Source organism: Phalacrocorax carbo, chromosome 4 (assembly GCF_963921805.1).
Source record: "Phalacrocorax carbo chromosome 4, bPhaCar2.1, whole genome shotgun sequence".
Taxonomy (NCBI): Eukaryota; Metazoa; Chordata; class Aves; order Suliformes; family Phalacrocoracidae; genus Phalacrocorax; species Phalacrocorax carbo.
In genome coordinates this window covers 18099480-18126629 of record NC_087516.1, presented here as the reverse complement: position 1 = coordinate 18126629, position 27150 = coordinate 18099480, and the positions used below count along the sequence as shown (strand labels likewise).

Genomic DNA, 27150 nt, shown 5'->3' with positions numbered 1-27150 from the left:
AAACTTTGTAATGTGAATTGGTTAAATGCATTCTATTGGATTGAGAGGCTTTGGTAGTATGGAGCTATAAAAGTCTAGCTTCATACCGTGGTCAGCCTTTAGAAGCAGGACTTATGCAGTTTTTCCCAAGCAGTCATTGTTCCCACTGCCTGATTTAATTTGAACTTTACAGGTAGAGTGTTGGCATGTATGTTGAGTCCCCCAAGTTTTCATGAGTAGACACAGAGGAGAGACCTAGTAATTGCTGGCGTACAAGAAGAAACTTCAGCTGTTTACTATGTTACCATAGTATCCTATGGGTAGAGTTTGGAAGAGTAACTTGAGGCTTTTTTTTGAAGATGGAAAATGCCAGGTAACTCCAGTCATGGAAGTTGAAATCTTGCGAGGGCCTTGCATTGTACTGTAAAAATATAAAAGACTCTGAATAATGTTCCAAAAATGACATTTTAAAATTTCATCTTGACTACTTTTAAAAAACAACAAATGCATTGCTATTTGGGGGGAGGGGAAGGGTAGAAGTTTCACTGTTCCTCTGCTGCAGCTCAAGGGCATCCATTTGACGGGAAGTAGCCTTGGTATTGCTTTCTTATGAAAACTGAAATCTGATCAAAGTGAAAAATCCATTTTTGTATTCCTTTGAAATCTAGCATACAAGTACTCCTTTACTCTTGTTACATGTTTTTCAGACTTTTTTTTTCTCTGAACCAGGACACATTGGTGCATCCAATTCTGTTTTGATGGATCTAGATTTTGAGGGATTTTTGAAAAATATTTGAACTTCTGGTCGAGCTTACTATTTTTGAACAAGGTGTCCCTCAAGTGGACTTTCCAGGAGAGGAATTCCCAGCCCCCTCCAAACAAAAGACTTGTAAGCTACTGCATTTGGTATTATCCCCATGCTTGCAACACTCCTGCATTAACTACTTTGTATCTTTATTCCCACAATTCGCGGAAGCCTTCTTGCTTTCACTGTGGCCGTAGGTACTTTGCAGCAGGTTAGTGTCACTTTTTTTGTAACACTGCTGCAGCTGTAGGCCATTTTCTGTAGCTGCCACAGTAGTAATGGCAGAACTAGTTATTTTACTGCACATCTATAATGTTCCTGTCTATCTGCTAGTAATTGTTTTGATGGCTCGATGCTCTATTGCCTGTCAGGACACTAACAGACTGTATGCAAGACTAATTTCAAAATGATACCTGCTGTGAACTCTCTTGCTTCCTTGGCACTCCAGCTTCTTTAAACAGCAAACAAGCTTGCTGTGGCTGTAGTGCCATCATCCAGTATGATGGGCAGTAATACTGGCATGAGGTGTTCCTGTGGATCTGTCATGCTCTGAGCTGTGATGTGAAACTCTTGGTGTGATTCCAGCGTAAAACAGATCAGGGAAGTAATTTCAGTGTTAATGCGAATGTTGGAAGAAGAACAGGAATTAAATCTAGGTGAGAGTCACAGCACAGGTTCATGGGCAATTTTTGATGCAATGGGGGAAGATGGTATCACGTAAGGAAATAGCTCAAACTGATATTGCAGAGGCAGGTGTGCAAGTCAGCATTAGTGTTGAACACTTACTATGAAACCATAATCGAAGAATACAGTAAAGTGCCATCTTGCATCATCAAGTCTCACAGAGCTATTACCAGAATGGAGAAGTTGCAATACTGACTGCATGTTCCTGCTGCTTGTATGCTTGCATCAGCACTCATCAGATCTCTGTCTGATCTGCTTTAGCTCAATAACTGGTCAATTCTCAGCTGAGAGGAGTTAGGGGCTTGCAGAAAAAAAAAATCTGATGGGTGCTGGTGCTAGCACAAGGATGGGCTTGCAACTGTGTGGTAGAAGCAGGGGGGTGGGTAACAGCAGAAATAAGCCATTGGATTGGTTTAGCTGCCGATGGCACCGTCAGCTGCCAGGAATGGAACACAGCCCTGAATATATACCATCCCAATTTCCCCTGAACTAGGCAGGTTAATGAAAGAGGAAAAAATGTTCAGTGTGTGTATATATGTCACTGGAAGTTGCTGTGGTGTATGTATCACATTAACTGTCTTTAGACGGAGATAAGAGAAAACACATGGGGTTTGTTTTGCTTGTGTTGGACTATCTTTGTTTCAAATGTGTAGTGTTAAATCAGCTTCTTTTCCATGTCCTCTCACAATCCGTTTCAACTCATCAGCTTTTCTCTCAGAAAGAATTGCCTACTGCTGTCATTATGTGTTTTTGAAGGGATACCTTATGTTTGACTCAGATAAATTTTTACTTGGCAAAATGGTACAAGAAAAGTTAGAGTGATGACACCCAGAGGCTTTCTTTAAAAGGCAGGGGGAGGAAGTTCTATGTATCTAGCAGTAGGTGCAATACTAGTTCACTGATCTCCTGTGATCTTGCAGTTGTAAGGATGTATGGAGCATAATTTTTTGAAGGACAAAACTGCACCTGCTATACAGACTAATTCAGGGACTGTGTGGGATGCAAGCAATGCTTTGTTCGAATTCTTTGCACTCCAAACAGAAATGTGTTGCAGATCATGCAAGTAGATATGTATATCTTTAGTAGTGTTGATAAAGCCTGTGATTATGTCTTTGGTACTCCTTATGTCTAGATACCAGTATATGGAAGCAGTTCAATTCTTAAGTGTTCCAGGAACTACCGTAATCTTTGTCAATGTTTTTAGCCATAGCTTGAACTTTCTTATTGTATGTTCTTATATGGTACCTGTTTACTTTTTATGTGGCTGATGGGGAGCTGAGAAACTTAAACTCTGATAGTCTTTCTACACTGTAGGCACTAAGAGTTTCTTAAGCTGGAACTTGTGCAGACCAAAACTGTGGAGTACGGAGATTGCCTCTGCAATTCGGGCTCAGTTCTTCCCTTGAATTGTGTACTAATGGTTGAGCTCGGTAAGTTTCGGGTTGTTTTTCTTGATGTGTACACAATTTCATTGTTTTTCTTTCTGGACTCACTGTACCTACCTTTATGATTTATGTCAACTGGTATGAGCATTCATTTAATAAACAGGTCAACAAACTAGACTGTAAAACTAATCTAGCTTAAAAGTAACCTAGAAAACAGGAGGGGAAACGTGGCAGGAGGAAGAATAGGAAAGAAAAGGTCAGATCTAGTTTAACTTGGATCAGTTTCCTAATCAGGTTTACTACATACCTGCTTTTTCTCCTGAATCAAGTATAAGTAGCTTTACTGGGGAGAGCAAGGCTTCTGAGTTTTAGTAACTGCCTGTTTAGCAGCAGGTTTTTTGGGGGTTCGAAGTGAGCTGGAAACTAAGTTGGCTGAACAGCATGCTAATCAACAAGATTGTTGACAAGAGCAAGAATACAGTACCACTAACAATAACATCTCTCCGCTTGTTCTCCCTTTGCAGTGGAACTTGTCTGATGCAACAGTGAACTGCCCTTCTGTTTTAAGTTAGTCTGGGGGGCCTCCTGTGATTGTTGTTGCTGCTGTAGGTTGGTTTTCTGTTAGCTGAGTCTCCTGAATTATCTTGCTATAGTAATGAGACTAATAGTTGTGTAAGGGAAATAATGTTGGGAAGGTGTCATGCTGATCAATTTATCAGATCAGTATATGCTGTTGAGGAGCTGTATTCCAGCTACTGGCAACTGGTCAGGGCTTGTACTGCCTACAGCTAAAATGGGAAAAATTAGTACCTCTTCCCCTTATCTGCCCTTGCCTTTTTTTCAGCTGTATTATATGGATGTTTTGAATAGATAGTTACAATGGCTCCCTTCTTTTTGAATCTGACTCAAATATCAGGGCTTCAAACAAGGTGGCTGTTCGAACCTTTAGAGTTCAGTGTGTTTACATGAAGTGTAGAGGTCAGCCAGAGCTTTATAGACTTCACTAACTTAAAATTCTTAGGACCACTGTCTCTTATGTTGTTCTTGAACCTTGCTCTCTTCCATGTGCTCGAAGGGAACTTTGAGATAGGTTGGAACAAAACTGAATTAGTGAGATTCACATGTCTAGTATCAAACTTTTGAAAAACAGGATGGCATTATAAATTTATCTACCGTACATTTAACAAAAATACCCCAAACCCCCAACAAAACCCAAAAAGCCAACTTGACTAAAGGCATAGAGGAGAGAGTAAGGGGGGAAGATGGATGGTAGTGGCATATCTGTTTGAGCCTGTAGGAGGGTGGAAGATGTATTCCAAAGAGTAGGGGGCTCTGAATCTGCAGAAAGGCATTGAGTGGTAGAGGTTGAATTCCTTTTTATGGGGTGTGGCCAGCAGCATGTGACTCTGCAGATCAAAGACCCATGTGACAGGTTGTCATCTCTTTTTTTTGTTTGTTTCCACTTCTGCCACAGACCAGGTTCCTGTGTAGTGTCTTAAGAAGCTAGATAACCCCTTCTTGGATAAATGTTTTATTCTTAGCAGCAGCTGAGACTCCAGAAGAATTTTGCATTTAATTGTGTTTGGTTCTCAACATCCATCCGGCCTCGCATCTCCATAGCAGCATGTGCTATATTGGCATGAGTTGGGTAAATGTCACTAGATGTGATTTTTTTTTTTTTAAAGTCTGTTGGTAAATGAAAGTGCACTGAATTTGGGACCTCTCTAACTATGTTCCTCGGCCTTTAGTTTCTGTATAACTTGGTAGGGGGCTGCTTTCCAATTATAAGACATTCTAGCTTTTGTGGCACCTGGGGATTGATTATTCATGTTTAAAGAGCTGTTCAGTCAAAAACTTGTTGTTTTGCAATGTGTTTTATTCTAAAATGCTACCAACTGCTTTTTAAAAATGCTTAACTTTCAGATTATAAATATTTATCTTCCTCATTCCGCAGTTCCCAGCTTCTTCAAATCATCTTAATTAAAGGCTAGTTAAAATCTTATATATGAATAATAATTCTCACCATCATAATTCTACTGCTTTATAAACTAGCTTTAGTGTTTTTCTAGTCTGCCGAGCCACCAAGAGGTCAGACGGCAGTGTAATTAATCTAGCGTTGAATATGCTGCTGCTTCTTATAACTACTGTCAAAAAGCTTTGCACACCTTATTTAAAAATCTATTTTTCCATTCTAAAATACCAGGTTAAAATACTACAGGTGCAAAACTGCTGGAGATCTTTTGATTAACAGTGAACTAATATTACTGCTGTATATGATGTAGATTATAGAAGACTGCCTTTGAGGACTCTGTGACTGCAGCCATCAGTTTGGCTCACAGAACAGTGTGCCATAGCAAGGCCAGGTTAAATGTGAAGACCTGATTTCACCAAAGTGTAGCTATTAAGGCTCCTAATCTGAGTATGGGGGGAGGATTATCAAATGGCTACTGCTTTGTGACCAGTTGTTCAGATGCAGGTCACTGTAGTGATAGCCATCTGATGAGGAGGAAGAAAAACAGGACCTACTGAGGAGCTACTGCTGCCTTAGACTGCTCTGTATAAGGGCTCTAGTGCTAACTGTGCCAAACTTTGTCTCAACAGTTTGCTGTGCTACCAGCTGAATAATGGGGTGACTGTGGACTTGGCTGTGATGCTGGGTTGTACTCCAAATTTTTTATTTTTCCTGGACCACCCTGTCTCTCTATCCTTCAACTTTCATAAGCCTGTCACTCCCTATCTTTGACTTTTCCTTAAAACCACTCATTTGTCTTTGCTTCCAAACCTTTCCTTTTATTCATAGTCAATGACATGAATGACAACTTTATCTGTTTCCACAGATAGTTTTCTCTTAGCTTTTTTTTTTTTAGTATGTTTCTGTAGGGAATGTCTTTAATTGATTTGCATTACACCACAAACACACTCACCAAGGCAAATTATACTTTTCATCTTTCAGTCCAGGAGACTTACGTGAGGCCTTCTTCCAAGTGTCTAATCCCATCTGTTTCTTTTTTTAATGTACTGCTGCTAGATACCCCATCTCCTGGTGCTTGAGGAAAAAGGGTGTATGCTTCTTCCTACTACCTTGTTCAGGAAATTACAGTCTCTGGCAATCTTGCCAGGTCAAGAAGTCTGCTGCCTTGTTATCAGACTTTCATATACTTCCAAATGGCTACTGATTAGGACTTAACTGTTCTTTTTTGGAAATGGAACCCAAACTTATTCTGGCTAGAGGTGTCCTAACTTCTAACCTTAATTTATCCCTAGTTTTTAGGTATTGTGGCAACACTGTCATTTAGGGGTTTTCCTTATGTATTCCCCTTCTATTTTTCTCCTTTCCCCTTCCATATTTATTCCTATTCAGATGATATTGCTTATTTAGCATAGTAAAAACTGAGTGTTAATGGATAATGAGCACCAATGATTCAAAAGTTGCTGTAGTAGCTTTGACTGTTAGGCAAGCGGTTCAGACAAGTGAAAAAAATGTAGCTACAAATGTACAAGCTAGTGCAAACAGTTAATAGCGGATATTGTCTGAAGTCACTGTATGCACTGTGGTACAATCCCAGTTGCAGTGTAGAGGCTTTAATAAGCTCTCTGTTCTTGTGGTCTGTTTGAATATTTTCCTTTTCTCCTGTTCCAGTTTGGATGGGTTCTACAGAGTCATACTAAACAGTATTTCAAACAAAGTATAGTCCGGACCATGTTGAATGTTGGTCATAATAATCTGTCTCTGCATCAGATAAGAACAACTCTACTAAATCAGAGCAAGTCAGTCTAGACTAGGATGCAGCCAGCAGTGGACTGCTAGGGAAAAAATTATTAATACAGAATATTTCTGAAATACTTTCCAGCCTTCAATGACACTTGTCTTGATCCTTGGAAGAACAATTTTCTCAGGTTTTTGTAATTGATTTACTAGATTATTGCACCATAACATTGTTGATTTTGTGTTTGGGTATGTGATTTCAAAGCAGCCTGAAACTTCAGTGGATCTCTGGTGTTTCCTGGTTATATTGTGTTATATGACTCTTCTGTTTGTCCTAGAACAAGAAGTGGAAGCACCATATGAAACAATTACTTTAAAAAGGCAAGGGATGGCAAAGGTGTTTCCTGTTCATGTGGTTTTGGGGGTTTTTCATATTTACCTTTTTTTCTGAAGACCTGACCTGTCTTCCCTTGGTCATCTCTTCCATCCCTCAAGCTGAAAAGTTCTTACATGTTCCTTTTAGAGAAGCTGTTTATTAAATTTGATCATTCTTCCTTTCTTCCTTATGTATTAGTTCTGCTTTCTTCTTGAGATGGGAACTGGAACTACATGTATTCAATATCACATCAGTGTGAATTTTTGTGGTAACAAACCAGGGAGCAATGCAGAAGTTTTTCCTTTAAGAAGTCGAAGCATTTCACATGCCCTTCATGGAGCTCATCCTTTCACAGAGCTATGTATTGGAACCCCAAGATAAAACTTGAGTGATGTCACTTCAGAGCCCATGACTATCCATGTGATGTGAAGATTTGCTCTTCCACTGTTTAGCTTAATATTTACTTGCCTTTGTTAATCATGTTCAATTTTACCACCTCGATATTTTGAAGTTCTGCTGATGGTCTCTTGATTTTCCTTTGCTGCTAACACTAGACTGTAATGGGCAGTGAATTGTTACTTATCTATGCAAGGACTTCACCTCTGGGAGGTTTTTAAAGCTTTTGGAGAGGGATGTCAATAGATGTCCTTTTGAAATCTTGATTTACTCTTAGTGTCCCATATCTACGTGCCTGCTGACATCTTCAAACATGATTGAGTTTCTTGAAGTATGACTTCCCATTCACAGAGGTTGTATTCAGTCTTCAGTAACAGATTATAATTATGCATGTGGTAATTCTGTTCTTTGGATTTTCTTTGCCCAGTTATGAACACTTGACTTATGAACATTTATGAAATGGCCTCAGGTTGCACCAGGGGAGGCTTAGATTGAATATTAGGAAATTTTTTTTCACCAAAAGGGTTATCAAGCATTGGAACAGGCTGCAAAGGGAAGTGGTTGAGTCTACCACCACTAGAGGTATTTAAAAGAAGTGTAGATGTGGTGCTTAGGGATGTAGTTTAGTGGTAGACTTGGCAGGGTTAGGTTTGTGGTTGGATTAGGGTTTTTTCCAACCTAAATGATTCTATGTATCCCTTTGCTGGTATATATTCTAAGCTGGTGTCTGTCTGGTAGGAGTATACAGGCCAGTACAAGACAGGCATACACAGTTGCTGATGGGATTTTCTTGTTGTGGTTGATTGGTGTTAAGTTTTGCTCCTTTCCTGTGGTCTGGTTTTGAGGTAATTAGCTTGCTGATTTCCTCATAATAAGTATTAGTTTGGGTGTATCAGCCTCAGGTTCCTCTCAGTTTTTCTTATTGTTACTTTCTTTTCTGGTTCCTGTCAACAAGAGGCTGTTATTACAGGAAGCATGTTTTATTTACTCCTTAGACAAACTGATCATAGTATGACTTGGTCAGGTAGGCCCTCTGAGGAGTGGGAGAGGCTGCTCCTTCAGTGGCATCAACTGAACTTGCTTAGCAGAGGGAAGGTCCCAGAGACTATATAGTGGACTATCATGGCAAGAAGCTGGGAGCTTGCTGCTTAAGCTGGACAGTGAGTTAAATGGGGGGGGGGGGGGGGGGGAAGGGGTGGAGAGAAAGAAGGGTTAGCTGTTTGACCTGAGGAGTTGAAAATGAAAACTTATGTAGATCAGCCTGTACAGAACTCAGGTGGTATTTAGCTAACTAAAAACAAGCTTAGAAGTGATATAGTACAATGGCTGTTGGAAATACAGCATATAAACTTGGTTTTACCATCTTACCTATTTACTTTGGAATTCTGTGACCTGTTGTGTTTTCCACTCTGTTGTGGTACCTGGCTTTTGAGGTCAGAAATCTTCTGGTGACATTTAGGGAGTTTTGCTGTAAGGAAGAGGTTTTACCACACCTTCTTCTGTTGACGCCTAAGTCAGGAGTTGCTCAGTTAGTGGCTTACAGTTGTCCTGTGATCTATTGGGGGGAAAAAAGATCCTTTTGTGAAAGTAGTTTCAACTCTGCAACTCTTAGTGGGTTTTTTTTGCGTGTTTCCAGGGGTATGTTCCTGCACTTCATATAATCAGGTGTGAAATTAAATGTCATGTGTTTATCTCTAAGGCCCAAATCATACTCTGTGCTGATGCAATAATTTAGAACTTCAGGTATACTTGTATGCTTCTTTTGATTGTTGGTAAAATGTATGTGGCAAGGTAAAACATAAGGAAATAATCCTAATAAGCCTTCTCCACACTGGACCATCTCCCTCAGCATTGCTTGTTGTCATCTTCATCTTTGTTTGTCAGTTCCATGCCTGTTCTACGTGCATCATGCAAATTTCCCTCAGGCTTGACAAAGTTTTGTCTTGAGATGCCAATTCATGCATCAGTCCTAACTCCAACTGATGTATATGTCATAGACCCTTGATACCGGCCTGGTATCGCAGTTTCTGAAAACATGCACTCCTTCCATGTCATCAGGTCATCTCAGCTGTCTAATGCAGATCTGAGGCATGTGAGGTAGCTCTTGATTTTTGGCCTTTCCCCCTTTTATTAGGTGTCTTACTGGAGTTTATTTTAATCCCTTACTGCTTTTTAAACAGCAACAACAAAAAAAACCAGCCCAAACTGATACTGGCCTTTGTTGTTGGAGTGCCAGATGTTACACCTTCTTGGAGAGAATTTCTTCAGCAAGATGATCGGACTGGTTAGGATATATTAGAAGGTAGTTTTATTTCCTGCTTAAGTCTTCTCAGTGTCTGCTGACTCCTGAACAAATGTGTTCCACCCCAAGGAAATGGGATTTAATTAGAAATGCTACATTCGTAACTTGTGGCTGCAGGATTTCTTATCTTTATCAACTTCTGTGCACTGTCCTCAGAAACAATGGTAGATTACTTGAGTCCTGGATACTTCTGCATGTAGCACCTTGCTACTTCGCTTGCATGGAGCAGGGTGTTTACTTAAAACTTGTGCTTCTTGTCAAAACTTTAAGGTTTCACTGGAGAATTCACATTAGAAAGAAACTGTTTAGTAAATCCTACAGGTATCAGAGGTTTTTAAGGAAGTATTTATCTGTAAATTGGTCACATCTGAATTGTTCTTGTTGTCGTCTCTGGCAAGCACGCTTTGTCCCACAAACCTTCAGGGAGTGAACTGAACATTCAAGGGATCATGGATTTCTTACTTAACTAGGTAATGCTTTCTGCAGTGACACTGCAGGAGAAAAAGCTATGAGAGAAAACTGCTGTAGTGTGTCCTGGGGGAACTTGCTTATCTAGTGTGGTGATGTTGGTTATTGAAATCAGTGGTCTCACTTGCTGAATATGCCTGTTAATTAGTGACTTTAAGAACACTTGTGCAATGGTTCAGGAAGGAGTTTTGCTAGCCCAAGCCCAACTTTGTAAGGCCTTTGTTTCAGGTTGCCACATATAGTAGCATTTTGAGGGATGGTATTTGATGTGACTTGAAGTCATTTCTGGCTCTTTCATATTGTCTGAAGAAATCTTGGCATCTTTTCAGAATCTGTCTTCTGAGGAGTCAAATCACTTTTGAGGAAACAGGTATTAACAAAGCATCTTAAAGGCGGTGGAGTGACTGCTTGTTTTCTTGATGCCTTTTTATTAATTTCCTAGGTAGGAACAATGGCTTGCACACCTTCAGCTCACCTCATTCAATCACCAGTATCACAAACCATCACAACCTTAGAAGAGCCAGAGCAGCCTCTTCTACTTTTGTCTGTAAGAATAGCTAACACTAGTGATTTGGATGATGTATTTGAATTGTTGTTGCCTGTCCTTCATTCTGTATGGTGCTGTACTTCTCCACCTGCCCTTTAACAACCAACTGACCTGACTATGTGGCACACAGAACAATTATGGGCTGGATACTCAACAGCTTCATCAGTTGTACATCTCTAGTGGTACTCTGGCATTTTTTCCTCCTTCATTCTCAACCTTCCGGATCAGTAATAAGGGCTGTTTTATTCTGTGTGTGGGATATAAGTGACCTTGACCTCTGAGTCTGATTAAAAAGTTTGGTACTTTTTAATAAGTAACTTCGTATGAAGTTTTCCAGAATGCTTGAACTGAGATTTATCTGGTTCCTGCAGGAGTTTCCCTCTTGCTGGAAATGCAGACTGTAATCACACCTTTCTTAGAGGGGAAAAAAAAAAATCCTATTCCTGTATTCTTGACCTTGCAGTTCTGTTGGCTTCCCTAAGTGGTTGCTGTTGTCCTTCTAAATTCTTTCATTAAGAGGGAAATGTACCCTACTTACAGATCAGCTCAAAACACTCAAGTTTCCTGTTTTGCTTTGCACAAGACTTGTGGGAAGCAATGGGATATGGCTGTCTTGGGTCAAATAATCTAGTGAGTTTCTAAGTGGAATAGTGAAATCTGGTAAAGATTCTACATCTTCTATTTATCTTAATATTCATGCTCCTTCTGGGGGGAAAAAAAGGGGGGGGGGAACCCCCAAAATCCAAACTGAAAACTCAGCAAAAACCTAGTAGCTGTTTTGCTTAAAGCTTCTGATTTGTGCTGAGTTTTTTGTTTTAAGGAGCAAAACAGGGTCATAACTTTTCCTTTTTTGCACAATATAAAATGAGAAGGTATCTCTCCTCATTATTTGTAAAGCAGACTAACAAATCTAGAACTGAAAATGAATGTCTCTCTGGAAGTAGTGAATGTTTGCTTCTGCTAAGGAAGAGCCAGTCCTCGAAAACAGAAGGAACAGAGTGTTTCTAAGACAGGATAGCCTACTGTTTAAATCCATCCACCGTGTGTAAGAGCTCTTGTCTGTTCTCTGCATGACCAAAGCATTCAGAATTTTGTCAGTAGGTACTTGAAATAAGTATCTGTTTTTCCTTTGTCGTGTTCCACCCCTTGCTCCCCCAGTCAGGTTGGACAGTTGTTAGTAATGTGAGTTTTATATGATGTTATCAGAAATTAATTACAGCATTCTTACAAAATTTATTATCTCCCAACAGATTTTCAGAGCTGCTGATTGGCTTCATTTGAGTACTACATGAATTTTGTTCCACAGCAGATGAGAGTCCAAGTCCCACACTTTGAATCTTACCATTTTGTGCTTTGTCTTCTGGCATTTAATAATTAGGAGGAAGTTTATCAAAAGTTTGTACAGATGTGTGCTAACTGCTTTTTAAAAAACAAACAAATCTCTACTGTAACACACCTGCTTAGCCTTTAAATTGTGTCAAATGCTAAAAGCAAAAATGAGAGACTAACTTTTTCCTGTTCTCTTCTTCTATCTTTGATCTGATGCGTGTGTCTAATGTGAAGCTAAAAATTGTATTTAAAGTCTCTGTTGCTGTATTTGTGCTTTTTCAATCTCCAGTGGCAAATGAGGGAATTCGGCCCTCTTAATCAAATTGTAAATTATTATAAACGTGTGTATTCTTTCCAGTACATTATGCAAGTTCAACAGAAGTACACTTACAAGATGTAGATTACAGGCTTATTGTCCATGACTTGTACATTGAGATATACTACCTACCTACTGTGAACATGTAATTTTTTTTATGAATCGAGCATGTTTAAGAACTGAATTGGAATCACAGTTTAGCTGAATTTAGAGTTCTTCCAATCTAACTGAAGCGTTAGAGGCACTTGCGTTTTAACCTTGAATTCCAGAAAATCTTTCAGAAAAAGGAGGCACAGTTAATACTTTTTATTTTAAGTGAAGTTTTTACATAGACAGAAGTGTCCAATTCTTGTTGACCTAGTTGACATGTTGCCAGTTCTAAATTTTGTCTGATTTTCCAGGCCAGATTTTGGCTGGGTACAAAAATGATGGCTGTCTGGGGCTTTTCTGGGGTTTTTGGTTTTGTTGGGTTATTTTTTTTGAAACCAGCTATTTATAAAAATAAACTGTAAGTTAAAGGTAAAAATACATGGCATAGGTATTATAGCAGTTAATTTATGTCACACTGATGACTTGGTAAAGTTGTGGTATGCCTAGGATTATTAAAAATACTTTTTAATAAACTGGTTTCAGTGTTTGTGTTAATAACATGTTTGGAAATAAATAATTTGAAGAATGCAGCACTGAGATTTATAAGGTTGATAGTTCACTAACTTATAATTTGGCATCTAAATACGAGATGCCTTTCATTCTGTAGCTTCAGCAGATAAGTGTCAATTGATTTCAGGGAACCACCATATTAGTGCAGTCTAGTTCCAGGATTTCAATCAATTTCAAATATAAACCAACAGTTTCTGAATGTGAGGGAGTTGATACTGAGAGATAAGAATTACTTTTCTCTTTATCATTTCAAAACAGCTTACAGGGATTAGATGGGTTGTTTGAATGGTGCAGAAATGATAATTGAAAAGAAACCTCCTGAAAATTCCCACGGAACTGAATCCCTTAGGAAATTCTATTTAATTGTTAAACTTACTGTCAGACATCAGTTTCATGGAATGCTCCTGAAGCCTTGCAAGTTCGCTAGCTTGCAGTAAACCCACAGTGTAGTACAGAATCCTAAGCTTCAGTTTTTCAAAAGCCCATCAGGCCAGGAGTGTTTTGAATTATTTTTTTGGCTCGGTGAACAGGCATTTTCTGATAACTCTATTTTTCTCTAACAGCTTTCAGCTAGCTCTCCCTTCTTAGCAGAAAGCTTTATGTTCTTTGATTCTGATAATCCAGGAAGTGTGCCAGACCTATTTATTCATAAATTGACTGCTAGACTCTCTCCCAGATGCTAGTTAGATGTCTGATACTGCATAGTAGTAAAACAGTGTTGTGACCTAATTAGTTGCTCCAGGTTTGCCAAGGACTTCACTCTTCCGTGATGGTTTAGTGAACATCAGACTAGGCCTTCATGTAGAAAAGAAGCCTTTGTCTGGCAATCTTAAACTACTTGGGTAAAATGGCCAAACTTTTCAGTCTTCTTGTACATCTTAAAATTATGGTTAAAAACCAAGAACATGCTTCAGGCACATGGTCTTCTGAAAGTGACAGTTGTTTCTATGTTGTAGTATTGGGCATTATTCTTCTCATGTTGTAAAGTGGTTAAATTGATACCGAATGAAGAAGTCACGAGTATTTTTCTAAGCTGGATGTCATCTTCTTTTATAGTGATTTCTTCCCTCTGAATTTCCTTCCTTTAAGAACGCAAACTATAAACTTTTATCCTACTGCCTTTCTAGATACCAACTGTTACTCAGAATAGTGCTGGAGATAATATGGTCTGGTTAAGCTTCAGTGTCTGAAGAACAGTGATATTCACATAAATTCCATATCTAAATGTCCCGATGTGACAGCTGGGATTACATCACTGTTCAAAGATGAGTTTTTAGAGACAAGAGAAATTAAGTTCTAGTAACTGTCACTTAAAAGTACTTTTCTCTCCCCCCATCCACAGAGCCACAGTCACTTCCGAAGTGTTTTCATTATGCCTTTTAAATCATAAATAAAACAAATATCTCAAAATATCTTGCTACTACAACAGATTAAATCTAATTTTAATTTTGACAGTGTCTGGAAGCTATGGTAAAAAGTGTCATGTGGGCTCTCCTGTTTATAAGTCTACAAGGACCCCTTCTTACTAGCACAGAAGATTACTTTGGAGTGTGGAAATGCTTCCTTTTTTTTTTATTGAATGTTATTTTTCTAGCTGTGATTTATAAGTACCTGAAAAATAGACCTGACCTTAGAATTGGTGCTAATCTCAGTCTTTACTTAACCTACAAATCTTGGTGGGTTTTTTTGGGTGGCAGCCAACAGGAAAAAAAAAAAAAACAACACACCTTTTCTTCAAAATTGTTGAACAATTAGGGGGGAGGCAGGACACTTCCTCTTTTTGTTTTTCTTCTGAGGTATGGCCAATGTCAGCCTCCCTAGCACTGGAATATTACTTTTTGTATTAATGCTTTTAACTACTTAATGTTATAGCTAGTTCTTTTGATGTATATATTCTTCTTGGAAACTATATTTCATTACTATCTGCATCCTCTCCGTGAAGTACAGTGTAGAGAGCTGAAAGCAAGGGTTTTTATCCTAAGTGAAAAGTAGTCAGAACTGAAGCTGTTCTATAGTTTCATTTCAGTTTTTGGTCACCCTGTCTCTTCTCAGTGGTAGCAGGAGTGTCCTCAACTACATTAATTCTTGGAGTCAAGATTTGTCTTAGAGAAGGACAAGTATCTTTTTTAGCTATGGTTTGGAATTTTATTGGAGTCTAAATAGAGGATTTCCTCCCTTTCACATTGGAATCTCTGGTATGTTGGTTCCTGTTTGCTCAGGGATCTGAATCAATATGGTAAAGAAAATGAGTGCATTAAGCTAAATGTTTAGAACTTTCTATTGTAAGAATACTTTTTTAGTGCCATAAGCAAAAAGTGGATTCAAGGTAGACAAGATATTCAAGAGAAGCCCCTTCCCTATCCGACTTCTATGCGAAATCTGTCGTAAATGATGTACTAAGAATTTTTCTGCAAGAAAAATGAGCTGTTTTTTACCTGAGAATCTGGCCAGATTCTCATCAGATGAGTTTGCTGGATAGATATTCTGTAGTGATATTAAACAGGAGAAAGATAAAATTTTTGATTCTGTTGTGATGCTCTATATCTTGAGTATTTTGCCCAGCCAAGCTAGTTTCTCTTTTCTTACCATTTGTATAAATGGCAAAAAAGGTGATTGTTGGCTTGTTGGATTTTGTTATGTGTTTGTTTTGATGGTGTTTGGTGCGTTGTTGGGTTTTTTGTTTTAAACTCGGTGCTTCAGTGGTTTTATAACCTGGCCAATCCTCTCCAAATTGTTGTTATAGTAGACTTAGAAAAAAAAATCCCAAAACAAAAAAACACCACCACCAAAAAAACCACCACCCACAAACCCAAACCCCCACCAACAGTAAAACCCCTGTGACTTTGAGAATGATGTCAATATATTAAACAAGGCTAAGATTATTAATCCATTTATGGCTGGGGCAGGGGCAGAGAGGACAGCTGCTGACCTGTGGAAGGAAGGGAGAGGCAGAAAAAACAGGTGAAGATGGTAACATCTAATTTAAGTTTCTCTGTTAAACACTCTGCTCTAATTTTATAAAATATATTAATATAACTGTCTTCTCTAAAGAATAGTCTCCTTTAACAAGTTGTAAGGGAGTTGCTGCTTGTATCCTAATGGTGGGATAAAGGAAACTAGGTGTAATAAAGAAAAAGATCAAGATAAGTATTTAATACTTTTCAAAAATTTTAATTAGTGCTACAGAAAACTCATAAAATGCGCTCTAAATAGGGAGTGGTCTGACGCATCAAAGGAACTTGGTGATGGCTGAGTAATAAACAGGTATTCTTAAGGGGTTTAGGTTTCTGATGCAATTAATTTTTTTTCTGTCACTTGGAAGGAGGAGACCATTTCTGTATTTAGAGACAAAAAATGCAAAACTTGCAAGCAGATAATAACCATTTTTCAGGGGAACCAGCAACCTGTCAAAAAGGTGGAACAGAGTGCAAGCAGCACCTGTAAAATGGGGGCCGTATACTTCACAAGGCTCTAAGCTTATATGATTAGAAACTAAAAGATGACAGAACATGAGCTCCAAGTTCCTTTCTTATGAAATGGATAACTTGGAAGAAAAGCAGATTACTTCTTTGACTCTAAGCTAAAACAAAATACTTCTTCCCACTCTTCCACCTTTATTTCAAATGACTATTGAAGCGCTATTTAGAGAGAATTGGAAGCGAAGCAGAAGTTTTTCTTTCAGAGAAACTGAGAGACTTGGTGCTCTGTCTGCCTGGGTTACTTTTTTAAAAAAAGAAAAAAAAAAAAAACAAAACAACAACCAACCAAACAAAAGATATTTCTGATGCTTGACAAAACTAATGAAGCCGAATTTGTGGTATGATTGTTTAAATCCAAGATAGCTGGCTTAGTAATGCAAACCACAAAACCTCCTTCAGATATACTCCTGTACTGAGCCAAACTAAATAAAGCAGTTGTGAAACTGTATAGAAAGGGGAGAAATAGAACTTGGGTTTGTCATTTATATAAAATACTTTTCAGAATTACATGTAAATTTCAGAAGGGATCACTTTTCAGTTGAGTGAAAGAGGGCAAAGTGCCAAGGGGGTGGAGGGGAACCTAAGTCATTGCACTGGCGTGGAAGAACCAAGCTTAATGTTTTTAACTGCTTATATATTTTCACATATGAAGGGAGATTTTTACTCTTTGTGGTAACGTCAGTGAGTTTTAGCTCAGAACTGCGTGTTTGTGTGTTGTACCTTGCCATGAAGTTACTGCTACTTAAATAAGTGTATGGGACAAAGAGGCTAGCAGTTAAGGAGGTTATCCTATCGGTTAGGGCAATAAACTAGGGTGTGCAGGATCTGTCTTTTGGTCCTTACTTGTCCATAACTTCTTTCCAATATGATTTTAGTTTCTGAGACTCCCTGTACAATTTATGTAATAGTCCTCGTAGATTAAGAAATACCACCTCAAAATATGGGCTGTATGGCTTCAGAATGAGAGCAGAATTTATATGAAAATTAGCTAATGTTGTTCTCATGGTCAAAGGAAAATGCAGAAGCAGGAATTGAACTCGTAGTTGTAATCAAGTCTCTAACAACTAGGTAAAGTAACACTAACTACTATTATAGAACACTGAAAAATAAAAAGTTCCATTTTCATGCTGTGTCTGGCAGTACTGTGCCCAATCTCATTAAATGTAATCCTATTCTTTGGGTTTTCATAATTACATTTTGAAGACCACTTGTTAAATTTTACAATCCTCTAAGAATAGAAATCAGCAATTCTGAACCTACTTTCGTAGTAGTTTTGACTTAAAAAGCAGCATTAATGGGCTAAACTCCACACTGCTTAGAATGTGTAACTTTTTTCTGCTTTAACTTTTCGTTCCACTTACTCTGCTTAGAATATTGAATAAACACAAAAAAACCAAGGAGACATAAATCTTCCTTGCTGATGCCTGTTACTTAACAGCATCTTCTTAAATATGAGGAGGGGTGAGGCCTGATTTTACTGAAAAAGCTAAATAACAAGTGATTTGGATTGTAATAAACCAACTTGAACTACTATAATTCAGATGTCATTCTTGGTATAGTAAGCCACAAAATGAAGGGCGATAGAAATTCCTGTGATAAGTTAATTTTTATGCACAGGGAAGTTATGAAGATTCCAACATATGATTCTGCTAACTTTGTTAGGTGCGTTAATAAAGGTGTGTTTTTAAAAAGCCTCAAGATCCTTTTCTCCCTGCGGTGCCTTCAGAGCCTGTAGTGCTTTAAGCTAAAAGTCTCATTTCATTGTAGTAAAAATAAGCATGTGTGCCCTGTCCTTCAGAGTAGTGTGCAGCAGTTCTATCCTATGCCTAACTGAGGATATGCTGAAGAACAGAAAAAGAACTTAATTTGCTTAGTCTGCATGCACCTGGTATTCTTCCAAATTCCTTAACACATAGACGCAACAATATGATCTCTTCTAATGGGTAACCTTTTGGCATTCAGATGAAAAGCAGAGCAGTAAATATGAATCAGGTGAGCAGTACTGTTAAGTATTTCCCTCTTCCATTTAAATTTTGTCTATCTGCATAAGGAACATTCATCTACCATTCCTGGTATGCATGCAGTGATATGAATGAAACTGTCTTTATGGCTTGGAAAAATATCAAACCAAAAAGTAAATTTATTTAGAAATATTCTTCTTGAAAGCTTTTTATCAGTTCATCTGCTCCTACTTGCTCCCCCCTTCCTCTGATCTGCTGCAGCTTTTTCCAGTTTAGGAAGGTATAAGTGAAGCGTTTTCTAGGTGGCTTTTTGTGAGGTCATTGGTGTGATGAGAATTTGAACTTTAGGGTTTTCCTTCACCAATATTTTTTTTTTTAAACTTGGTGGCTACAGAGTGGTAGCTGGTTACATGGATTTTCAGTTATCCTGTTACAAGTGACTAGGCAAGTACCTCAATATACCCCTGCATCAACTGTAATTATTATAGTTTGCCTAAATCTGGTTAGGCCCCTCCTTGAGTTTTAGTACTGTTATGTTCTAGTACTGAGTGAAAGAGCATCCTTTTAAACTAAGAAGGATTCAATTTTAGTAAATGTCTCAAATACGATTACTAATAAAAAAAACCAACCCAGCCTTATAGCTAAAGCCCTAGAATTGCATTACTTAGGAAACAGAAACATATAAATGGAGAGGGGGGAAAAAAAGACTGTGTGTGAAGGAATGAAGAGTCAAGGGTGAATGGAAATATATCTGCTTTTATGAAATGGACTTTCTTTTGAAAAGGAGATACAAATACTGGAGTTAATATGGCCATATACAAGACCAGGGAAATCAAGAAATTAGTATGATGCAGAGTGTACAAAACCTATCAAAAACATATTAGTATAACCTGCACATATATTACTGTACTTTGCCAACTCTAACTACCTCTCCTATCTGCACCACCAAGTGGTACACTTGAAAGTAGTACTCAAATGTCAGCTTCCATTTATTACGTTATATTTATTTTGTTTTGGCTGTTCTCTTAAGACATAGTCTGAGTCATTCAAACAAATTTGTTGAAAACATACTTGCAGTCTCTGTTCTGATCACCTAGAGGATGTAGAGAGGGAAGGAGGAAAGGGACGATTTGAGAACGTATTGAATTGGGGCCAAATGTGAGGCTAAAATAAGTATTTCCTCTCAGAAATGTTACGAAGATACAACTTTGGGAAAAACGATAGCCATTGTATAACTAAACTTGTTTGACCTCAATTTGTATTGTACAGTTGTTCAATTACATCTGTCCAAAGTTAACCTAGGCCAAACCTGTATTGAAAATTTGAAGTTTGTACCTTGTGATTTCTGCTAGACTCAGTGCAACATAGTCTAGTCTATGGATAGCTTCCGCTGTGACAGGTACAGCTTAGCTATTTGCTAGTTTCTGGGCGGAAGAGACCTTCATAGCACGTAGCCACACTATTGCTAAAGAGTAGATGAAAAAATGGCTGTATTTGGTCATGCAGTGAGGAAGAGTACTTGTGCGTTCCTTGAATACCTCTGTAAGTCTGTATAAGGTGCACAACCCGGGAAGCTTCCATGGAATGTATCCATTTAATCATTATTCTGTTTTATTCATAACAAAGAATTTTACAGCCTGTACTGTTCATACTTGGCAGCATACACTTTCTAACACAGATAAGCTTTTAAGATGTGACAGGCACTAAGTGGTTTACAGTGATAAAACATTACAGAAAACAAATCATAAAGTTCTATGAGCACTTGAAGGGTAGTTTCTCTTCAAGAAAACTACTTAAAAGTTGAAGGCAGTCTAAAGACTTACTCTGGATTTAATAGTCCTGTCTTAATACTCTTAATTCTGAGTCAACTTGTAGAGACGCTTAAATAATATACTAGAAATAGTTCACAAAGTGTTCAGATTTTCTCAATAGTGGTAATTACTCTTACCTTTCCAGCTTTTGACTTTTTATAAAGAGTTAATAGGATAGCACACTAAAATCCTTGCCATAGGCCCTTGGCCTGTTTAGGACTTCTGGTTTAGACAAGACAGTACAGCAGTCCTACTTTTAGCTTCATTGCTCTTCCCCTGTAGTCCTGGGGGAGGGATGTAAATCAGTGACTGCCAAGCCCAGGGCCATTATTCAACTACTCAAGTTCCTCACTTCCCTTGGGATCTTAAATTGCATCTCATGGCTGCTGTGGCCAAGACCACTGTCAACTGTCACATCACTGATCAGCTCTTCATTAATAATGAGTAGCAGGTCTAGCAGATTGCCTCCCCTATTGAGCTTGTCCACCACCTCAGTCAGGCTTGTCCTTCAAGCACAGTAGAAACCTCTTGGGTTGCTTGTGTGCTACCACGTTGCGTTTCCATTGGATGTCAGGGTAATTGATATTTTTCATGAGAGCTAAGGCTTGTGATGGTTCAGTGTTTTTCCTTCTTTTTTTTGAAGGTGTCATCTACTTACCCTTGATTGGGCAGTCTGTAACAGATGTTCCCCATGATGTTCCCCTGGCTGAATCCTGGCCCATGGATTTTCAGCTGTCCTGTAGGCAGTTCCACACTAAAGCTCCAGTTGTTGAAGTTCTTTACATAAAGTGTAAGCACTGTCCTTCTTTACTTTCTTGCTTCTCCTTTCTTAAAAGCCAGTATCTATCCACTGCCGCTCTCCAGTTCTGTGAACTATCTCACCATACTGTGTACTCCCAGTAAGGTTGTTATGTCCTGATTGGTAATCCTGTGTGCTTGCTTCCTGTGCTTGAATGCGTTCATATACAGCTACTTAGATGTGTTCCTGCTTATGCCGCTTATTCAGGGGTGCTGCAAGATTCCCACTGTTCTGCTGTCCTGTGCATTTACCCTCTTTGCCATTCTCCTACTTTCTAGGCTTTGATCTCCACTTCCCTGGCAAACCTAGCCTGAAGCCCTCCTTATGAGGCAAGCTTGTTGGCAATGATGATTTGCATTATCAGATGGATCCACTCTCTCTCAAGAACTCTTTTTCTCAGAGGATCTCAATACATGAAAAGCTGAGGTCCTGCCTGCGGCTGTGTAGTCAGATGTTGATCCACAGCATGTGTTTGCCTCTGCCAAAGTCTTTCCCCAGGTCAACACCTGGGCTCTGGTGTCATTCACCATTGTCCCTGGACTCCTGTAGTTAGCTTTTATCTGCTGAAGGCCTCCTTGGGCAGTCTTGTGGTGGCCACATGGATGGACAACAAATGGTAATATTGCAGTGGCCAGATGCACCATAAGACTTTCTCTGCAGCATCCCAGGTTTGGACCACAAGTAAGCAGCAGAGCTTTTAAGACAGCCAGTCTGGCTGCTGTGCAGAAGCCTTCATCCCCCTGGGAGTCTGCAATTACTGTCACCCATTGCTTCCATTTAGTGGCATTGCTGTGACCCATGGATCAGGCTTAGATGCCAAACCTGACAGAACTTGTTCTTCCACACCTCTTTCCTGCACTTTGCCTTTTCAGCACCTGAATAGCTACTGATGAAAAGAGACCCCCTTCCTGTTGTTGGAGGTCACAACTTCCAGCCTCCCTTGTCCTGGGAGTCCTCATCCTAGCCCTGAGTGAGGAGAGCAATGGATTTGGTAGAGGGTGGTCATGGGGTGGGGGAAGAGTTAATGTAGGGAAAAGAATTGTTCACAACTTGGTTCAGAAAAGCAAACTCTGGAAAGTCTTACCTGTAGTAAGAGACTAGCTGTATCATAAATTTCTGCTTATGAAGACTGTTGAAGGAACCTGACTTGGATAGTAAAGGGTGTTGGGTAATGAAGAAAGCTAATACTCCTTTTACATGAAGATACAAGAAGTAAGACAAATAAGTAAAAGTAGTAGTTTATTAGCAGTAAAGCAAGTTTGACAGACCAGGGAACTGCGAGTTAATAGAGCCAATGATGTTTCTTTTCAGTTTGGACATAGAAAGTGTGAGGGCTCAAGTAACAGTAGTTTTGAAAGGTAGTTAGGAATCGAGGCAATCAGCCACTAAGACACAAAAAATTCTGTAAAACTAGAGCAAACTTTTTTATTGGTGAATCACAAGAGGCAGAAGCAAAGTATATTTGTCCCTGCTCATTGCAGGGGTGTGGTCTAGATGATCTTTAAAAGTCCCTTCCAACCCAAACTATTCTATGATTCTATATTTCTGACTGATATCTGTAGGCTTTTCAGGTTCTGAGGAGTTCCAAAACTACTACCAACTGCTTATGCATATTGGCTCATGAAGTAAAACAAAGGCTTACTGAAATGCCTGTGTCAGGTGGTTACATTTTATGAAACAGTGCCAGCACATATTCATCAGTAGCTATATTAAAAGCTAAGATGTATCCTCCTGTTCAGGGTAAATTAAAGTTGTATCCATACTGCTGAAAAGCACAAAGTGGAGGAGGCCCACATCTTTTGTGGGAGAACTTTAGAATAAGGGCTGGAAAAAGATTTTGTCTCTGTTATTAGGTTGTATGGGTAAACTTTCTTTTGGAAGGAAAGGATCCAGTACACAAAGGTGAGGAAATAAATGATCCCACTGAGTGAGTTTAAATTGTGGCTCCATGGGGAAGTTCTGGGAGGACTTGTTAAGAGAAGTGTTGCTTTGCATGGGTGGGATGGAACTGAGTTTGAACTACCAGAGCAGTAGGTTGGTGTGCCCTTTGCTCAGGGCACAAAAATCCACAGTCTTTAATCCACAGTGCTGTCTCTAATACGAGCTGTACAGAAGGTGTTTGGAAATTGTATTCTTTAACAAACTGCTGTTTGGCAGAGCTGTCTTTTCTGTGCTCATGTTTTTGCATAGGCAGGAGCAGGCAGTAGGGCAAGCAGATATGTGTAAGTACAAAAGTAAAGGCAGAAGCAAGTAACACCCTCCGCACCTGGTGTGAGGGGGATGGGGAGAAGGCTGGTGCCCAAAAAACAAGGAGGTTTTGGGTGGGGACTGGAATGGTAAATAAGCTTCCTGTTGTTTGATTTACAGAGTGCTAAGAAATGGGAGTTAGTGTTTGTTCTTTTAGAATAAGTACAACTGTCTCCAAGAAATACTGCACTCCATTCATGTCTCTACTCACTGACAATAACTTGCAGGAACCTAAGTACTGGCTAGCTGCTGAGCTAAACTGGCTTGCAGTTTATAACGTTAATGATCATAATACTGCACAATGTGTTTTATATTTCCAGCCTGTTGTGTTTGGGGACTTGCTATGTTAACTTCAGGCTTCTTCAGAACTGCTAATTTGTGCAATGCTAATATGTGAATTTATATTACACTGAATCTAAGAGTCAGTGGATAACGCTTTAAGGTAATTTTTAGTGTATACTTTGGCCTTGGATTTTTACTTTCTGGTTATTTTAGACTTTAAAAAGTGTGCACGTGTATATATTTGTGAGAGGACAGTGGTTTTGTCACTTAATTTGTGTTCTCACATAGGGCTATATTTGTTACGAAGAAAAGTGGAAAGTTAAAACAGAAATAAATGTTTATAGCTCAAATCATAAATTTATAGCAAGTATAATCAATTGAATTTAATAATATAATCTATATAAAGATTATAAAATTTAAAAATTAAAGGTAAAATTTAACAAAATGCAACCTGTCAAGCTGAACACCTATGTGTTAAGATAGCTTCTCTTGTCTATGTTAGGATTAATATATTACTTGACATGCTACTTGAAATACAGTACATGTTCTTCCTGTGCTAGAGTACCTACAATCTAAACCAAAAGGTGTATGGCATTTTTAGAGAGCAGTATGTTGTATCATCTTAGAGGGCATCACAGCTGATGAGCAAATTTCATTATTCTAAATGTTCTTTGTTGATGGTAGTTAGTTGTTTCTTCAAGATATTGGTGTCTTTTAAGTGGTGCAATGATAAAATAGCCTTGCAAAGTGCTGTAAAATAGCTACATCTTTAATATAGGCCGGTTTTGAGTATAAAGAATGAGAACCTTCAAATGGTGCTTTGAATTATCCTCTTAGTTGAAAATAAGCTTATTACTTGGAAGGAGAAAAGAAGGGGCACTTGGAAACTGTTTCTGTATTGCACAAAACTTCTGTTATATTAACAATGACGTAGATTCTCATGGTGTTTCATCAGTTGTTATGCATATCTTTTTCTGGATTTTTTTGTTGGGTTTTAGTGTGGGTTGGGATTTGGGTGGGTTTTTTGGTTGGTTGAATTGTTTTTGTTTGTTTCTTTTTAAAATTATTTTGTTTGCTCTGTGTCTCTTCTCCCTTGTTGCAGTATGTGATTTTACTAAATACCTAAACAGGTTAGCTGGTAAATCTGGAAAATAATTGGATTTATCTAATCCTCAATTTTAAAATGTTTTTGTATAGATACAGAGAGAGCTGTTATGGTATCAGAAGCAAAATATGCTTTTTATTAATTTGTAGAAATATTAACCTACTCAGATCCTGTAATTTCAGGTGATTATAAATAAGAAGCTTCTGATTTTGAAGGCTTCCTCCTTTCTTTTTCCTCCCCATCCCCATGATTCTAATTCTTGGTGTGAGAGACTGCCTCACTTGTGTAGAGCTACGAGGCTAATCCTCCCACCTTTAAGATTCTGTGGTAGTTATTTTAAGTCTAATGAGGTTGTTGGGGCATGGCTTAATAGGCTGATTGTGTGCAGATGGCAGTTGCCTTATTTTTATCTTTTAATTCTGTTGAATAGTAGTATAGTGGAAGGAGTAAATATTTGTGTGATAAATGTAACAAATTTTTTAATTGCTTTCAGAATTTGAGAGTACTTGTTGCCAGTGTTCTTGAATTTTTCTTTTAAGAAACTTTTGATTTACTGTTCTAAATGTTTCTTTTGTCTCCAGGTTTTGAAAGTATTTTAGAAGGGCTTTATGGACCAAGGCTACGAAGAGACCTCAGTTTATTTGAAGGTAAATGAGCCAGCTTTTAGTGTAATGACCTTAATTTATTAGTTTCTCTTCTAGTTAAAGGTAGTTTAAAGTATACATGGAATTCTATGAAGGAAATATTAAATTGTTTTTCTTAAGTTTATTTCATCATGTTCTTGTCAATACTGTGCATAGACAAAAACTAGGTAAAATGGTACCTAGGTTTTGTTCCTATGCAGGGAAATTTTGGATTAGCTAAGCTGTCCTGAGAAGCTGTCATGAGAAAGATTTACTTTTCTGGAACACTGCATATCCTACTTTGGTTTTTTGGACAGCTTTTAGAAAGGGAAGACAAGTTGCCTAGCTTCCGATCAACACTAATTGGGAAAAGGAAGGTAATGAATGCTAGCTTGGTTTTCTTGTAGTGGTCAAGAAAGTTTAAGCATTTTTGTTTGGGGTTTTTTTACATCTTTATATATATATATAAAATTAAGCTTTTTATTTATATATGTATTATCTATGTATAAGTACGTGTATATGTGTGTGGGGAGATTATATGTTTTTTTTTTTTTCCCTTTACCCTTATAAGACCTAGCCTATTCCAAATGGGTTTGGTTTGCTGGAATAACCATCAGTAACACCTGAGTCTTTAGTTAGTTAAGTATGAAATGACTTACTGTCTTTAATAAAAGCAGAGGAAGAAAATCCAGCACAAAAATGCTTTGAAGTGTTGAAAGCAGTGTTCTGTGAAGTTCATTTTCATGGCTTTAAAAAAATGTTCCTTCTGTTACCAAACCTTCAAAATGTTCCACTTCATTTCTTTACAATTTATTATCTGATAGTGTAATTTGTAAAGCATGTGACTTACATACTGCTAGTACATGAAGCAGAGTGGCAGTACCTGCCACTCATGTTTGCTTAGAATAGATTTGGAATGATCGCCTTAACTTGGTTATGGTTTTGTCCTTTTCATAATGAGCAAGTTCCTTGTCCTGTATCATATGCATAACAATATTTTCAAGGGAAAGGGGGAGAACTTGAAATACTACTTTACTGATGTTTTAAGAATATTTTTTTTGTCACTAGTCAGACTTAAAAACATGTAAGAAACATGACTTTGGGTTAAAGCTTATGTTCATGAGTAGTACTCCCATCTGCCCTGATAAACAAGCACACTATTGCTTTGAAAGGGAACAGGGTGTTGTTATAATAGTGTACCGTATCTTTTTCTTCTTGGTTATAATTCCAGTGGGTTGCTACTATTGGGCTTTACGCTGACCAGTGATTAAAGTTTTATTATTCTTTTGCATGAAGAGGTTTACATTTTGAAAGAAAATTCAGGGCACTTTTTCTTTTGTGTAAGAAAGCAGAAAGTACTGAGGTAATGACCAGAATATAAATGTTACAGTTAAAAGAATCCCGATATTACACAATACGGTGTTATATTGCTCCTTTAGAGTTCCTGCATGTTACTGAGCTGTCTTGTGGGAAAAGTTTTAGCTTATTTGCCTCATGCTGTTGAAGATATCGTGTAACCTATTTAAGATCTGCTTTTCCATGGCTTGTAGTTGATGTCCCAGTGACTTTGTCCTGAAAATTAAATCCATGTTTATCTAAAATATAAAGTTTAAAACTACTGACAGACATTCTTGCAAATTAGAAAAAAGTTAATATGCCTGACTGTTTCAACAGTTAAAGCCTGTTTCCATGTTTGACACATCTGTAAGGTTGATATTACTTCTGGAGCAACTGCAGAAGAGATGGTGTACCAGGTTGGGATGCCCACCTTACCTTACTATTTTTGGTTAATTTTTATTGATGCAATATCTGTAACTTCAATCATCCTGTTTAGAGGAAGATCTTATACTATAGGATGCAAGGCTATTTCTAATTTGAGGTCTGAATTGT

The 27150-nt window shown here is 38.2% G+C and overlaps 1 protein-coding gene across 10 annotated transcripts in view; it reads left to right on the top strand.

Annotated features, from left to right (window-relative positions):
- LCORL (ligand dependent nuclear receptor corepressor like) overlaps positions 1–27150 on the top strand; it is an 85743-nt gene that overhangs the window by 3824 nt on the left and 54769 nt on the right. For all 10 annotated transcript variants that reach the window (XM_064449210.1, XM_064449216.1, XM_064449213.1 and 7 more), the window contains exon 2: positions 25219–25284. In XM_064449210.1, the coding sequence (XP_064305280.1) occupies positions 25219–25284 (66 nt within the window). The remainder of the gene's footprint in view (positions 1–25218; positions 25285–27150) is intronic.